This window comes from Typopeltis vanoorti, chromosome 8 (assembly GCF_054136105.1).
Source record: "Typopeltis vanoorti isolate ZY-2024b chromosome 8, IOZ_Tvanoo_1.0, whole genome shotgun sequence".
NCBI classification, from domain to species: Eukaryota; Metazoa; Arthropoda; class Arachnida; order Uropygi; family Thelyphonidae; genus Typopeltis; species Typopeltis vanoorti.
The window spans coordinates 90,475,222-90,494,077 of NC_143556.1; the positions used below are offsets into that span (position 1 = coordinate 90,475,222).

The following is an 18,856-nucleotide window of genomic DNA, read 5'->3' on the forward strand; positions in this document are numbered from 1 at the left end:
TTTCCCTCTTGATAACCATTGTACAGATGGAAATGTCACTAAATCTTTATGTTGACTACCTAGTTCCTCTAAAAATGTGTCAAAAAGTCTGCGATTCAATGCCTGAAATTGGATGAAATTAATCATTGGCACAACATTCATCACTCTTTTTAGTTGTGGTAATAATTCCAAAGAATTTGCAACTAAAGCTTCTTGATGCAAAATGCAATGAAATGAAATAACTCCATGTGGAATACGAGTGGAAAATAATTTAACCTCCTTATTTTTCACTATCATAGAAGGCGAACGATCGGTCGCAATGCATACTATATTATTAACATTTATATTTTTATTCTATAAACTTGTTAGAAGAGATCTGAAATATCTTGACCTGTAGTGTGTCCTTTAAGTGGTAGAAGATCAAGAAGTTCTTCTCGAATACCGGAAGATATGATATATTTAACAATCACATAGCATTGTGCCATATTGGAAATATCATTTGATTCATCAACTGCAATAGATATAAAATCAGCAGAATTAATAATATCCATAATTTGCAAATTTGAAACATCTGCAGAAATTGTTAAAATCCGTTCATTGACAGTTCCAGCAGAAAGGGGTAAATTTTTTTTTTTTTTTTTTTTTTTTTTTTTTTTTTTTTTTTTTTACATATCTCGTCCTTATTTTTCATATCCTTAAATAGAATTTCAGATACATTATACATGCAATTTTTTAGAACTTCGCCATCGGTAAAAGGATTTCCCGCTTTTGCTATAGAGAACTGAGACTCATCTTCGCGAGACAATCTGGTTAAGTGCTCTCTACAGCACGAAGGATTATCGCACCTTCTAAAGGACAAATCAGTCAAATTGCAATTGTTATCCATGTTCTTTCAACAGGTGTATTGAATCGTATCCAGATTTAGTTGGAGGTATATATACGTCCTGGCCTGTTGGAGGGTTAAAGGGATAATAAAAAACTTGCTTTAGTAGTATTCGACGAAGATTTCGTCCAAGTTGACAAATTTCTTTGCTGTAGCAAAAACAAACCCCAACTCAACATCACCAGAGTTAAAGATCGGTACTATCAAAGTAAGAAGCCTGAATGGCAAAGAAATGGAGCTAGCTGAGGAATTAGATAAGTACCAGATCGACATAATAGGGGTGATTGAAACAAAAAAGACAAAAACTGGTGAGATCTTTCTGAGCAATAAATACAAAATGTTATATTCAGGCAATGACAATCAAGGAAAAGAAGGAGTAGCCATAGTATTCAACACAAAATACGAGGCTAATCTTCTTGAATGGCAGTCAGTCTCAAGTAGAGTAATGTGGGCAAATATGAGAATGGGGAACTGAACAATGAGACTTATTTGTGCCTATGGTCTTACACAAGGTTCTTCTGAGGTAGAAGTGGAGGACTTTTTTGAGGCTCTAGAGAAAGCTACTGACACAATGAAAAAGGAAAAGTTGGTCCTTGTTGGGGATCTAAATACCAGAGTAGGAAATGATTGTGAGACATACAAAAATATTTTGGGAAAATTTGGAGAAAAGTGCAAAGCTAATAATAATGGAAAATATCTGTTGGATTTCTGCTCAGGACATGGACTTGTTATTACTAACACCATGTTCCAACATAAAAATGTGCACAAATTCACATGAAGAGAAGAGGCTAGGAATAAGAAAAGTATCATTGACTATGTTATTGTTGATAGTGATGTTTTCCCCCTTGTGCAGGACACCAGAGTGTACAGGGGATTTGAAATTGGAAGTGATCACTATTTAGTCTTGAGTAGGATAAAATTGAATTTCATATTGAAAAGAATAACATATAAGTTTTAAAGCAAATAAAAGTTGAGCAGCTCTCAGATGTGAACTGTAGACTAAAATACACAAAGATAATTGAAGAAAAAATGAAAGAGTTTGAGAACAAGAATCAAACCTTGGAGATTCAGTGGCAAACTCTGAAGAAAACATTGATTGATTCTGCCAGAGAGGCATGTGTGAGGTTGTCTGCAAGGATAAAAAAAAAAATCAGAACACCCTGGTGGACACAGGAAGTTAAAGAGGCAGTGAAGGAAAAGAAGAAAGCATATCAAAAGTTCCTGTTAAATGTTTTGCTCTTAGAGAATATAGAGACAAATGCAAGAATGCTAAACACTGTGTAAAACTAGCTAAACAAAAGTCATGGGAGGACTTTGGCAAGAATATAGAAAATAAATATCAAGAAGGTGGCAAAATATTCTGGAGGTTGAAGAAGCTTAGGAATGGAGGAAAGAGTGCTGTAAAAGGAGTTAGAGATGATAAAGGTGACATGAAAATGGGAGAAAAAGATATTCTTGAAGTATGGAGTAATTACTTTGAAAAACTGCTAAATGAAACAAGCAGTGATGACAGCCCCAGTGGTAAAAAACACTGACCAGGCATGCAGTCAGTCAGGAATACAAATCCATACTTGAAGTAGAAAAAGCCATCAAAGGCTTGAAATATGGAAAGGCAGCAGGAATAGATGATATTCGACCAGAAATGCTGAAGTATGGTGGTATAAAAGTCTTACAGTGGCTGCACTGCACAGTTCAGAAAGCCTGGACAGAGGGATGAATTCCCGATGATTGGAGTAGAGCTCTCATAGTACCCATATATAAAATGGGAAATAAAACTGAATATGAGAATTACAGAGGTATTTCCCTACTGAGTGTTCCTGGCAAGATCTATGCAAGTATACTTGAGAAACGGTTGAGTAGAATTGTGGAAGAAAAGCTTGGTGAAGAACAAGCTGGATTCAGGCCAAATAGAGGCTGTCAGGTTCAGATCTTCACTTTATGACAAATAATCGACAAAGTATGGGAATATAACAAAGATCTGTATTTAAGTTTTGTCGATTTGGAAAAGGCATATGACAAGGTGCCAAGAGAGAAGTATTCAATACGCTACAGTTATATGGTGTCAATGGGGCATTATATCAAGCAATACTTTATTTGAGTTGTAAGTCAGCAGTTAGAATTGAAGGAAGTACAGGAAGATGGTTTAATGTTAAATCTGTTGTGAGGCAATGATGTACATTATACCCTCTGTTATTCATTATCTATATGGATCACATTATGAAGGAAAGCGGTATTAAACATGATATCAAAATTGAAGATATTAATGTCAGCTCTTTGCTTTATGCGGATGATGTTATACTTCTAAATAAATCCGCTACAAGTCTGTAAGATTCTCTGACTAAATTGAATAGCTGTTGTAATAGATATGGTATGAATGTCAGCAATAAAAAGACAAAGACAATGAAAATAGGCAGAATCATTGAAAATGTCAACTGTGTTGTGAAAGGAGAACCTGCGGAACAAGTAAAACATTTCAGCTACTTAGGCACGATTTTTACTGAAGATGGTAAATTAAATATAGAAATAGACAACAGAATCAGCAAAGCTGGTATGGTGAGAAGTCAATTGAATAAATGCATGTGGAATAAGAGAGAAATTAGTCGGAACACTAAATTAGCTGTATACAAGACAGTGCTCAAACAGTTTTAATTTATGGATCTGAGAGCTGGGTCAGAAGTAAAACACTTGACCAAAGACTAGAGACTGCAAATATGAGAGTCCTGAGAAAGATTATAGGTGTGAACAGATGGCATTAATGGCAATATCATATTAAAAACGAGGATATTAGGAAAGAACTTGACATTGTCAGCATCCAGGAATGCGTTAGCAGAGCTAATCTCAGGTGGTATGCTCACTTAAACAGAATGGGCAAAGAAAGATTAGCAAAACAAGTGTTCTCTGCCAGGTTGGCAGCAAAACGACCCAGAGGAAGACCAAGATATAGGTGGATCGATACGGTACAGAGTGCCTTAGACGAAAGAAATATAAGATCTGATAATGTTGGGGTCTTGACAAGTAACAGACTGATCTGGAGGAAAATTGTAGATAGGAAGTTAGTAATGATGTAATTTTTTTCATGTAGTACTATCATATCCTGTACACCCCTTGAGGGTACATGGCAGGAATTTGATGATGATGATGCTGTTTTCTTTTGTAATTCTTCAATAGCTTTTTTTCTATTATCACCCTCAAGATATTTTTTACTGAAGTCTAAATGTTTTCCTCGAAAACATCGTTCGACATTACTTGCCGCGGGTTCCTGATCCCTGATCTACACAATGCCATCTACCACTGACCACCACCACTAGTATTTTCACAGATGATCACAAACATTCATGCCCACTGCGGGATTTGAACATGCAGCCTTTTGGCTGGAGAGTGGATACGCTAACCACTCGGCAAACCAGGCCGGCACCTGTGAGTGCACTTTTGGTATTATTCAATTCAGTTGATTAATGTTGCATTTAATAAAATATATATTATTAGTGCTATAATATGCATTTCTCTAATGATTATTTTTATAAGAATTTAATTACCAATAAAACTATTTATCTACCTTATTTTCTAATTCTTTAATTTGTTCCTCTGTCTTTTCAGCAGCTTCAAGAAAGAGACTATTTTCTTTTTGTAGTTGCTGTATCCGCCCTTCTGCCACTTGCAGCATACTAGCAATGTAAGTATCTCCTGTTTGTTGCCAAGCTTGTTTTAACTGGGAAGAAGAACTGGATGGAGGAGGAAGTGGATCAATTATCTGCATACGCTGACGGCGAAATGGTATGCTGTGATTCTTCCCACCTGAAATTAGCATTCCGAAAACTTCCAAAAACTTGAAAAAGAACATTAAAATGGTATTTCTACCACTAGCAACACAATATACAGAAAACACATAATGAAGAAACAAAACAAAATTCAAGTATTTCTTTTCCACAGCTTAACCTCTAACTCAAAGCTATCAGACATTTTAATTTGGCATATAGCATAAATACTGAAGTAATGCAGTACATCGTGTGATTAAAAAAGTGCAAGTTTAGAAAAAATAGTTACAAATTCTTATAAAGTCGTTTCTCCTATAACATATGTGTTCATATAAAACACTGCATTATGGAATTCCTCACACCACTCAAAACCTGTATAGCCTCACAAATAATACACTAAAGTCTTTCCATTTCCTTCATGCCTTGTTTTGATTGACTCTGCAGAATTTGCATTGTTCCTGCTAAACAAATTTTTTTTTTTTAAATTTTATTTTTGTGCCATTTAATTCTCACAATATCATATCCGCTCATTCGAATGTTTATTATTTCAAGCTTCTTATCGTTATGACTTTTTTTCATTTGCTGCTTGGATTCTTATAACCAGAATGCTTGTTCATGTTTGGGATGCTTTATTAAATACTTTTATCAATAAACAAACTCAGAAGAGCAATACACACTTGTTGGGAAATGCACATGTGATATATTGGGATGAGAGAGATAAGATGAGATGTGTGTTTTGTGTATTCCTCCACTGGTTACTACATTCAGCTGGGTGGCATTTTTTATGTCCAGCTGAGATTTTTTTGCAAAAACCTATACTTCATACAGTGAACAGGCCAAGCGTTTTTTATCCACTTTTTTTAATTTATTTAATTTATTTTTTTTTTTGTATTTATTTTTACACAGTCCAGAAATCCTGCTCTACAGACCAAACATGGAACTTTTTAAGATAATTGCTGCCTTCAACAAGCAGGAAAAATGGTCTCACCAGGTAATGAATTCATCTCTCACCTACAGACATTCATAAACATCCATGCCCATTTATTCCTCTTTTCTGTATATATTTGTTCCATACAGACACTTATTTTAACAGGAGAGTCATATTAGGCAATGTTCATAAATTAATAGTTAGTAAAAATTACTGATTAGACATAATTCTGTTTCTCCACCCAATAAATAAGTGAAATATATGAGCAGCAAATAGTTGAAAATGGCTAGTTTATATTGCATTACAAAACATTATTGCTAGTTGAATAACATATGAGACGACTAAGGCCAGATGGCATTAATATGAATGCACTAGCAAAATCCTCAGTAGCTGCTGCTGTATACATGTTGCTCAGATAAGTTATTTTTTTATGGCTTATATATTGCCAGCAGATAATGGCAATATTTAAAACATTTCAGCTATTTAGGCATAATTTTTTAGTGGTTTTGATCTTTACAAATTAAATTTAAGCTCATGTAAAATTGGTGATTTTTATCTGTTTTATTGTGGTTTTTCCTCTAGAAAATTAGGGTTTTATACTATATCAGTGAAGATTGTGTTTTTAATGTATTTAGTGTTTTATAACATTTTATTAAAGATATTGCTGTATTAAATATAGTTTAAAATGGCACCAAAAATGCACAAGAAATGTAATGCTAAGAAAAGCAGCGAAGTTGAGAACAAGAAGACTTGAGCTGCTAAGGAGGTCATTAAAGATATTGAGAAGGTTATTGAAAATGAATTAACCTCCAAAATAGCAAACTTAAAGCAAATTATCAGAGAGACTACGTAGGAATTACAGAAAGTGGAGAGGCATTTGTATGAACATAGGGAGGAAAAGAAAATTAAGCAGAAAAATGAGGTAATGTTTCTAAAAAGAAGATGTTATTTAAATTTAATTTGTAAAGATCAAAACCACTAAAAAATTATGCCTAAATAGCTGAAATGTTTTAAATATTGCCATTATCTGCTGGCAATATATAAGCCATAAAAAATAACTTATCTGAGCAACATGTATACAGCAGCAGCTACTGAGGATTTTGCTAGTGCATTCATATTAATGCCATCTGGCCTTAGTCGTCTCATATGTTATTCAACTAGCAATAATGTTTTGTAATGCAATATAAACTAGCCATTTTCAACTATTTGCTGCTCATATATTTCACTTATTTATTGGGTGGAGAAACAGAATTATGTCTAATCAGTAATTTTTACTAACTATTAATTTATGAACATTGCCTAATATGACTCTCCTGTTAAAATAAGTGTCTGTATGGAACAAATATATACAGAAAAGAGGAATAAATGGGCATGGATGTTTATGAATGTCTGTAGGTGAGAGATGAATTCATTACCTGGTGAGACCATTTTTCCTGCTTGTTGGTAACGCTCTCATAAAACATGCTGTTGATGAGCAGGTTATAACTTCAAGTTTTCCAGGAGCAAAAATTAAAAATAACAAAAAAGAAAAGTAAACAAAATCATAATTACAGTAGGTACTAATGACTTAAATAGTGATAAGTTTAGTATGAGAGAGGACAAGAAAGCGTTGTTGAAAGAGATGAGAGTAAAGAGTGAGAAAGTGAAAATAGTAAGTATATTACTTGATATGATAAAAAGGAATTAAGAAGGGCTACGATAGCAAATGATTTAATGTGTAGGCTGTGTAGAAGGAATGGACAAGAGTTTTTGGATGTGTGAAGCGAGTCTGAGGGAAGATTAGATTCGTATAAGAGGGACGGCCTATACCTGAATGCGTTTGGGTATCAGGGAGTCTTGAAAAACTAATAACTAGTGTTAGACCTAAAACAGAAAGTCAAACTAAATTATAATTGGAGGTTGTGAGTGTAAGTGCAACAAGGTTATAACTGTGCTAATGATGGGAATTGGCATTACCATGGAAATGCTTATGAGGAGAGAACAATTTCGACTTTGTGTTCATCCAGTTCGGACTCATCAAACGCATGCAAAGATTTCTACATGTATAAGGCACTAGAGGAGAATAGAGAAAGTTATCCAACTGTATCATGCAGACTGCAGACAAGAGTATACAAAACTAGCAAGTAGATTATTATATCTATACACGAATGGTATCAGTATCAGAAAAAGGGATAGTTTGTTGCCTTGGTCAATATGTTGGGACCTCAGATTGTTGGTATTAGTGAGACATGCCTATCAGCATCAGGTATACTAACTCATATTGAGTGTAAAGAGTACAGTATTTTAGGAAGGATAGAGAGGATGGGCATACTGCTAATGATATTGGATGACTTGAATCCAGTTAGTGTTGAGACCTATGATTATAGTACTAGTAACAGAATTTCATGTGGCAGTGAATTTGAAGCCATCTGGTGTGTGGTGGACTCTAACAAGATCAATTATACAGCAATCCCTCGATTAATGCCCCCCCCCCCCACGATTAGTGTGTCATTTTTTTTCGATACCCAAATTCGATTAGTGCATCTCTAAAATTCGATTAGTGTGCCTACATCTTAAAAATAAATGTTACAGATTTTAAAAATTTTTGATCTATACATTATTTATGGCTAACTATTTTAAAAAATCACTCACCAGGATGAAATAATTTAGTTACTGATTTGAAACATTTTAATTATTTTTAATGGTATACTACACTATTTCCATGAACGCTATGTTCCAAATTTACCACCAAAATTTATGTCGTCTGCTTTATATAGCATTTTGCTGATCATATCTTGTGCAACTGTTTTCCGTACTTTTTTATTTTAAATTATTTTCCTAACCTTTAATCATGAGTAAAAGAATTAGTGAGCAAAAAAACAGAAGTGTGAAAATGATTCGAAAAGTAATCTGACTGGAAGAAAAATTTTAAATAATAAAGAAAAATGAACAAGGCGAGTCCAGAGCAAAGATACGACAAGAATTCAAAAATGGGTGAATCAACTGCTGAATACAAAGAGAAAAGTAAGGCTGTTTCAAGTTCATCATGCATACACTGAAAATCAAAGTATTATAATGATTGTATTAGAGAGACTTCTTTTTACATGGATTGAAGATTGTAACCAAAAACGAATCCCGCTAAACACTTATTAAACCTTATTAAATCAAAAGCATTGTCTCTTTGTAAGCTGGAAAGAAAGGGCTCAATGATGGAAAAGAAGTGGAATTCCACGTTAGTGCTGAGTGATTTGAGCATTTCAAAAAGAGAAATAGCCTACATAATGTTCTAATCACAGGTGAAGTTGCAAGTGCAGATAAAGAGATATCCAGAAATTTTGAAGAAAATTGTATAAGAAGGGAACTATTGTGATCAACAAATATTTAATGTTGATGAAACCGGCCTTTTTTTGGAAGCGAATGCCTTCCAAGACTTTTCTAGCCAAATCAGAGAAATCTCAGCCTGGTCATAAAGTTGCAAAGTCGAATGAAATTACTGCTAGCAATCTGCGAGCCATATGGAAGCACATTCTTCCACATTGTGCAAATGATTTTAGAGGCTTTTCAAATGAATCTCAGTTAATTAAATCTCACTCTGAGAAATCGAGTGATTCCGACCTGCTAAATTTAGATGCACAGCGGGAAGATCCTGAAGAAAATTTAATCACTGACAAGCCGAAAGAGATTTCACAGAAACAATTTAAAAATATTTTTCATACAATCGAACTTTTTAAGCAGCAATGCTTAGAGACTGACCCTGATGAAGAGAGAAGCAGTAAAATTTGCAGAAGAAGCAATAGGGCCATACAGTCAGTTGTATGAAAAAAAGAAACAAAATGCCTGCCAAACTACTAGCTCAATTCTTTGTTAAGAAGCAGAATAATAAATTTATATTCTGAACATGTTTTATCATCTTTCAGCTTCATGGTTTTCCTTTAACTAGGCCCTGAGACATGCCTAATTTTTTTATAAAAAAAAAATTAAGGGTCAAAAAAGAAATCTGAGGAACGAATTATACTTTTTCCCATAGGTTGTTATATTCGATTAATGCACCTGTTTTAAAAACGCATTAATCGAGGGATTGCTGTATAATGGGTGTTGTTAGAGACCTGGATCAGTTGCTAGTGAAGAAATGCATCACCAAATAGAGACAATGGGAGCAAAAAGAGTAGTCATAATGAAAGACTAATTATTCAAATATTGATTGGGTAGTAGTAGAATCTCATGAGAAGAATGAAACTAAATTTACTGAGCTGTTGCAAGACAACTTCCTCAAGCAGCATGTGACAGAAGGAACTCAAGGTTAAAGAGTGTTAGATTTGATTATGGTGTCAGAGGGTGTTTCAGTTAAAGACAAACTATTCTGCTTCCAGTTGGTGGCAGTGATCATGCTGTACTCGCTTGGGAAGCGACTAAGTTTATGAATGTTCCATTCAGAAAAGTTTACATGCTGAACTACAAAGCAGGAAATTATGATCAACTGAGAAGTATACCGAGTTCAGCTGAATGGTATCGGTTGCTGGACGGGAAGAATACTGACAGTGCATGGGAAGCATTTAAAAAATACTTAAATGATACAATATCAGAATGTGTTCCAAGAGTTTGAATAATAAATATGATAGGAGTCAAATGTATGCGTAATCTTATTAAGCAAGAGATTTGTAAGAAACAGATAATGTGGAAGGAATACCATGTGCATACGGATGATATCCATTATGAAAATTATAAACAGCAGGCTAGAATAGCCACAACTGTTGTATAGAAAGCTAAGTCTGAGTATGAAAAGAAACTGGCTTTGCAAGCTAAAGACAACACACACAAGAATTTTATTGATATGCTGCAAGTAAAAGAAAATATGAATATGAAAGAATAATTCTTCTGAATGTAAACTAAGTTGCAAGTTAACCAAAGCAGAAAAACTGGCCATCAAATCCTAAAGACATCATAATCACAAAAGCAGATAAAGGTAATGCTGCGTCCAATAGCTGAAGGAATCGGCAGCCCTAATTACCACTTAACCACGAAATTAGTGGCCACCCTTAAGGAGTTGGTAAGTCATTCCCCCCCTCCTACATAAAAAATACACATTTTATAAACAAAATTAAAAACATCACATTGAACGACCAAGATTTATTAGTCAGCTTTGACATAACTGCCAGTTTCAATAATGTCCCTATCAATGATACTATTATTCTCCTACAGAACATATTTCCGTCCACCATCACGGCCCTCTTTGCCCACGCATACTCCGCTCTGGGTATTTCATGTGGGAAAACAAATTTTACCTATGAAAAGAAGGTAAAAATAGCTTTTACATGGAAGACGTTGAGCAATGAGCTCTAGATTCGGCCAGCCTAAAAGCCCAAAGTTTGGTCAGATATGTCGATGATATTTTCACCATTTGGCCCCATGGCCACAAAACATTAAATACATTCTTTAGCCACCTAAACAAACAACACAAACATATCCAATTCACCATTGAAATCGAATACAACAACTTTCTTCCTTTTCTAGACACACACTCATCACACATCTTCCCCTCTGTCTACTGCAAACCTACACATACACGGGCCAATACATACACAAAAATTCATACCAAGGAGTCATAAGCACCCTCAAACACAGAGCACTAACAATTTGCTCAAATGAACAAGCTCTAAACCAAGAATTCGAAATCATTAACCATACATTAGTAAAAAATTGTTACAACAAAAAAAGGTTCACAAAATCCTCCATAAAAATACCACTAAAAACAAAAAAGATTACAAGAATGCCATAGCCACACTTTATGTTAGAGGCATTGCAGGAAAAAAAAAGACAGAACACTACATAAATACAACATCAAGACTACCTTCAAACCCCCAACAAAATTAAAAAATTAACTCAGTTCTTCCATACCCGGCCCACCCAGGAGTTTACAAAACCCAATGTAACCTACCCTACATAGGGAGAAACAGGACACACGATCCTAATCAGAAAAAACGAACACAAACAACACATTAAATACCTCAATTATGGTAAAACAGGCCTATCAGATCATGCACTGCAAACATACCATTGAATTGACTGGAAAAGCACCAAGTCCCTACATTGCACCAAAACCTGGTTTGAGAGAAAATTCAAATAAGCCTGTGAAATGCTAAAACACTATCCAAACCTGAACAAAAATGATGGATTAACCATTCCAAGAATGTGGAGGATCCATCTATAGCACTTATAGCAACTGGAACAAGTCCAGAAGAAAATCTCAATACGAGAGGACTTTAGAAATGTTTACTGTAGTTCTGTTTTTAATTTACGAGAGATGTCTAGAAAGTAAGTTCCGATGGGTTGACAAGAGAAACAAAAATATACTTACAAAAAAAAAAAAAAACTATTGGAAATTAAAGTAGACGTCTTTCACTACTTTCCTACATAATTTCTGCCATTGTTCAGGCACTTATATTGGGGACACACATAATTGGGGGGGGGACACCAAGCGTTGTATACCTTCATCGTAGAAGATCTGTGATGCAAACCACGTAATTACTGCTTCTTTGACCTCTTCGTCATCGTCTTGAAATTGCCGGTCACCATCTTCATACCATTGAATCACTCCCTGCATGTTCTCCATAAACCTCAATAATTTGCCGATGAATTTCAGCTGCTTAACATTCCTTGCATTCAATGGATAACTGACCTAATTTCATATGCGGCGGGCAATTTGATTTTCTTAGACATTATAAACACACACCAAGAAGCGTATGCACTGTGAGAATGTCTGAAAATGGCACCAACGCCTTGCTAATGAATCAACAAACTCAGCACGCATATGCACCACTGCAATTGCAGCACTGCAGTGAAAATATTTCAAAACGGAACTTACTTTCTGGACGACCCTCGTATTAATTTTTTTTAAATATTTTGTGTTAATTTTTTATTTATTTTAATTTTATTTTTTTTAATCTATTTATATATTTTTTAAATTTAATATTATTTAGTTTTTCTATAAGAGGCCAGGCTAGGTAAAAGATTAATAAGCAGTTAGATTCATTTTATCTTTGTAAAGTGCAGTAGCATGTAGCTCGTACATGTGCATTTTCCTGATGATGACCTCAATACAGAGGTGGAAACATCAAATGTTACTTTCCATTAATTAAGTAAAGTAATTATTTTAAGACGTGTGTTGTCTCCATAAATTCTTAACTATGAACAACTATGAAAGCAGTTTTAACAATTGACCAAATTAATGTAACTAGTTTACCATGTAGATTGTAGTGTAACTTGTTTCTTTGTATATATGTGTATACTCCAGATGATGACCTTAATGTGAAGGTCAAAACATCAAGTGATTATTTTGGTTTATATTAAACTGAAGTTTTTACTTTAATATAGTACATGTTTCCATAATTTTTATAATGAATTCCAATAATGCTTCTTACACTGTGTAATCCTATCTTAGATTTCACTGAAGTTGTTCAGCAGCTGACCTTACAAGTGTTCACCAATGCATAAGCTGAAAGTGATGTGTACTATAATAAGTATATAATTTACAGAATACAATTTGATTGGTTAAGGCTGAAACTTCTAGTCCAGCCTTATTTATTCATTATCCAGATAGATACCTGGCAAATCAGGAACACCACAGGAAGGTTAGAATTGAAAACCGGCTTCAAACACCCAGTTAGGTCTCTGCAGTCCTTATTGGCATTTAATTTTATAAATAAAATTTAATTATGAAATTAAATTAAAAAAATTAATATAACACTTTATACTAGACCTGGACAGATGCTCATGGAAAGTACTACTTCCATTTTGGAACTCCACAATAAATAATTTAGGTTTCTTAATATGCAAGTGTAAACAAAGACCTGCTATTCTCATTCTATTAAAGTGAATTTTTTTTTTCTTTCTCACTGCCTTCAAACATACTACAAATGAGATAAAAATAAAATACTACAAATATACTATTAAATTACTGATACAGGCATATCCCGGTCAGATGACACGTTACATTCAAGATCACTGTCGTATAGAGAATTAAGTCATATAGTGAATAACCTTTCCCCCTCTCTACTTGTAAATGTAGATAACTGTTTAATAATATTTTTAAACAGTCATAATATATGTGCAAAAATTGTGTAAATAAAGCACCTAGTTACATTAAATATGCAAAAAAAAAATTTTTTTTTTTTTTGAATGTGTAGCTCAGTGGATGTGGTGTTTGCACACCCAGCGCTTGACCGCACGAAGGAAGACTTGCTTTTGAATCTAGTTGGTGACTAGAGGAAATTTTCCTAAGCCTTTTTTCGACTGGTTCCTGAGTTAGTCGATCTCTGGCACGGGCTAGGAGGGTTTTTTCTCCCGGAAACTCAAGAAAATCGACTGTAGAATCCACATTATTTCAGACATTAAATATATTGTGTTAGGGTCGACGAGATGGTGTCACATGTTGAGCCATCTCTCCTCACTGTGTGTCACTTAATTAGTGATAGCATTGGGCCATCTATCTCTGGTTGGGTACCAGTGGAGATTGAACTGTCCACTCAGTCTCCAAAAGTCAGATAGGGCTAAATGGCCTCGCTCACTCCCTATATGGGAATAAAAAGGCGTTAGCTGATTTTTTTTTTTTTTTTTTTATTTTCAGAAATGAAAGTTATTTTCAATAGCTTGACTTAATGAAACACACAAACCAGTTTGCTCATCAATCTACACCATTAAAAGATTTTCCTTTTCAACAATAAATGTCACATTTATGGATAACTGTAGTATTAATTAATGTACCACTTTTCACTTCAAACATCATCTTTGCTTTAACTGTAGCAACAGTATTGGAAGTAAGTTTAGCCTGAGGCCTATCTCAATGTTCGATACACCATCATTTGACAGCATATAGAACTTTTGAAGTTTGTGGCAAAATCTAAAGAAAACATTTGATTGATTCAGCTAGGGAGGTACGTGGTGAAGATGTCTGCAAGGATAGAAAAATAAGGACACCATGGTGAACACAAAGCAGTCCTGGCATACAAAAAGTTCCCAGCAAATAAGTCAGCAATACAGAGAAAAATATAAGAGCTAGGCTATATGTAAAAGTATTTTTCCGATTGATAATTACTAGGTTTTTAACACATGTACAACTGTTTATTTATACTAGATGTATTTCCTCTACATATTTTGCTGTCTATATGGCTAACAGCATCATCAGGAGGTTGCTTAACATTAATAAAAAATAACTAAATTAGATATTTTCCAACAGCAATTAATATCTATAACTTGAAAAGACTGGAATGACAGTTTAATCACGAGTATCATTACGCATATTATGTGCGGTCTCTCCATCGATTTGTAATCTCTATGTGACTGCTGGCATAGGAGAGGTCTTTAATGTTACAAATGTTAATTAATGACTTCCAGATATCACGAAGGATCATTCCTTGATTTGTATTTAGTGTGCCTTTTGCATGAATTACCTCGTGGACTCCTCGAACAACCTGTCAAAGTAATTATCTTCTAAGAAGGGCATGGAGATGCTTGCCAATTTACTGTGTGATGTTCTTTGAGGATGAGTGCCATGAGTCTGCTTTTTAATTCCTGCTTGTTTTCAATGTTGCCTGTATGTTCTTTGTTGCAGATTTCAAAACTTCTCCCAGTCTAACCTACATATATCTTTCCACAAGAGCGTGGAATCTTGTTTACACCTGGATGTTTATAAAATGGAACTTTGTCTTTAGTGGAGTGTAGAAAGCTTCGTAAGGTGTTGACTGGTTTGAAGGCTGCTCTGATGTTAACTGCCTTTAATATTTTGGTAATTTTTCTCGATGCAATGCCAACATATAGAAAGATACTGTGCCTTCGTAATTAATTTCTAAGTTATCACTGGATAGTTCATTATAAAATAAGATTCTTTAGTACCTTTTTTGAGTATCCATTTTGGTGGAACTGATAAAACAGGATTTTAGGATTTGAGGTTCTTGTTTTCATCTGATGTCATAATTTTTTAGTACGTTTCAAGCTCTACTTTTCAAGGTTTTGATTATACCTAACTTTTGTTGGGGGGGGTGATGGAATGAGCGCTTGCTTGTAGGTTTGGGTTTCTTTCCTATAGACAATGATAATCCTCCAGTAATGTTTTAGGTAACAAGGATGTCTAGGAATGGTAATTTTCCATTTGTTTCTACTTCTAATGTTAATTTTATTTTCGAATATCAGTTATTCAGAAAATATAGAAAATCTTTCAGGTCTTTGTGGGTTGTGTTTCCAGATATTCAGATATCTCCACCATACATATGGTTTTAAGGTTTATTTGGCAGTAAAATTTTCCTTTCTAAGTGAAGAATGAAGATTTTAGGTAGTCTTGGGAGAGACGTGAATGTACAGAGGAAATAAGTTTGAGTACATACATGAAAACCAGTTTCCTTAAGGAGTCTTCCAAGGTCATTTGCTAAAAAAAAAAAAAAAAGCCACATTAAACAGAAATCAAGAATCATCCTTTATGCCATCTGGAAATCATTAATTAACATGTAAAGTCCTCTCCTATGCCAGAAATCACAAAGTTTACACAACAATGGAGAGACTGCACTTAATATGCTTAATGATGCTCATGATTAAACTATGACGCTAGAGAGCGTGCGTCCCCTGGGTGGCGGATAGGGGAGCCCACCATATGTGTGTGTGTGTACATGCGCGTGCGTGTGTGAATATATATATATATATGGTGGGGTGGTCTGAATATACTGAATAAGGACTCGTGGACCAACAGGGCCAATCATCTTGATTGTAAGGGAAGCGGCACTCCCATGGACCCCTAGCTGGATCTATCCTCTCCTTTCTCTTCTACTTTGAGGAAGACCCACTTACTTTAATCTTTCTATAAGGCCTTATCAGCCAACTCTTCTTACTTTATGACCTTTGTGCTATTAGAGTACTCGAGGGCCATGGGGTCTTTTCATTTCTGGCCTTACAACTATGTCCTCTCTATAAACCTTACTATATTTCTTCTATAATCTACCCTTTCCCCTTCAATATACCCTATTCCTCCTATGGGTTTAAATTCGGAAGAAGGCGAGTTCAGGAAGCCTTAAGGTAGCATCCCTACCACTGAACTATTCCATCGTCAGGCTAGTCCCCTGACATGGAGAACATAACCATACTTGTAAGCTGACAGAAAAAGATAATCAGATTGAATCTATGGGAAACGACCCTGGAATGGAAAAGGGAAAACGAAAAAATATAATACACATAGTAAACTGGAATGTAAGAGGAATAGCATATAAAGAAATAGAATTAGACCAGTTATTAAATGAAAGAAATTTTAAAATAGCAGTAATCACTGAAACAAAAAAGAAATTAAAAGGAACTATGAGAACTGAAAATTTTTATGTGATATACAGTGGAGTCGACAGAGACCAAAGAGCACAAGCAGGAGTCAGGATTTGGATTCATAACTCCCTTTCAAAACAGTTAAAACATTATAAATTATGGAATGAAAGAATAATAGAAGCTAGAATAAAAATAGATAGAGGCTATTTAACAATAATTGGTTTATATGCCCCAGAAGAAGGAAGAGAACAGGATAATATTGATTTTTATAATCAGCTACAAAACATAATTAATAAAATAAATAAAAATGATTACATAATTTTAGCAGGAGACTTAAATGCAAGAATTGGAAACACGAAAATTAATAATAATATAGGAATACATGGAGAACACACTCTAAACAGAAATGGTAAAAAAATTGATTGACTTTGTAGTTTATAATAACCTAAAAATAATGAATTCCTTCTATAAACATAAAGACATACACAAATATACTTGGGCAGCAAGAGGATGGAAATCAATATTAGATTACTTCATATTAAATGAAAAGACATCAAAATTTTCACTAGATGTTAGAGTTCACAGAGGATATGAAATAAGCAGTGACCGCTTCCTTGTTAAAATAAAATTAAGATTACCACCTAAATGGCTACAAGTAACAAGAACAGAAAGAAAAATTGAAACATTTGTTTATAAAACTAGACTATTGAATGACACAAATGTACAATGGCTATATGAACAAAGAATTAACCAGTATCTAGATAAAATAAAACAAAATGAAGAAATAGAAATAGAATGGCTTAATATAAAAACGATACTAAATGCAGCAGCAAAAGAAAGCTTAGGAAAGACCAAAAAATTCAATAAAAGAAAAAAACTGAAGATCTGGGATGATACAATCAAAGAAATAATCAAAAAGAAAAAAGAAGCCTATCAACAAATGGTTAAGCAGTAAAAGATTAGAAGATGAAATAGAATATAAAAGAATAAGAGCCATAGCTAAAAGAGAAGTCAGAAAAAGACAGAGATTCATGGAATAAATTTGTTTCTAATTTAGAACATGATTTATATAAAATAAGACCCAATGTATATAAGATTTTGAAACACCTAAATGCAGATACCAAAGAAAACATAAAATTAAACACTGAATTGAAATTAGAAGAATTTCTAAATTACTACACAGAACTGTAGACAGACAAATATTTTAAAAAAGACAACTGGCAAACAATTAACAAAAATGAAAAGGAAATAACTGAAGAAGAATTAGAAATCAGCCTGAAAGAAACAAACGGAAAATCACCTGGAGAAGATAAGCTAGGTTCAGAACTATATAAATACGCAGGAACAAGATTCAAAGGAAGACTCTTATTATTTTTAAATAAAATTTACTCAACTGGTATCCCCCCCAATAGAATGGAAAAAAGCAATTGTGATTCCTATCTTTAAGAAAGGTAATAGAGATGACCCTAAAAACTATAGAGGTATCAGTATACTAAATTCCTGTTACAAAATATATAGCAGAATCTTAAATAACAAATTAATGAAATATTCTGAAAACTTTATTCTAGAGGTACAAAATGGATTTAGAAAAGGACGATCATGTATAGACCCAGCCTTCTGCCTAAAATTAATAATAGAGAAAAGAAGAGAATATAATTTAGAAACACATATTGCATTTATTGACTTTGAAAAAGCATTTGACAAAGTTAAAAGAAACATTATTTAACATATTAAAAGAAAGACAAATACCAAATAATATCCTAAAAGCTGTCACAAGTATATATGAAAATAATCAAATACAAATAAGATTAAATCACGAGGTATCATATACAAGAGAGATAAATCAAGGGGTCCGACAGGGATGTCCCCTCTCAGCAACTCTTTTTAATATCTACTTAAATGAAATAATAATAAAATGGAGTAAAAATTTACATCAAGGAATTAAACTTTCACCTACAGTTAACTTAAACACTCTCCTCTTTGCAGATGACCAAATAATAATTACAAATTCTGAAGATAACTTACAGAAAGCTATTT

The 18,856-nt window shown here is 33.9% G+C and overlaps 1 protein-coding gene across 7 annotated transcripts in view; it reads right to left on the reverse strand.

The window, feature by feature from the left end:
- The window catches only part of LOC150104186 (uncharacterized), a 712,768-nt gene that overhangs the window by 607,710 nt on the left and 86,202 nt on the right, over positions 1–18,856 (reverse strand). For 6 of the 7 annotated variants that reach the window (XM_090396815.1, XM_090396810.1, XM_090396812.1 and 3 more), the window contains exon 6: positions 4,419–4,678. In XM_090396815.1, coding sequence (XP_090252941.1) covers positions 4,419–4,678 — 260 coding nt within the window. The remainder of the gene's footprint in view (positions 1–4,418; positions 4,679–18,856) is intronic. The other variant, XM_090396809.1, reaches the window with a different exon arrangement.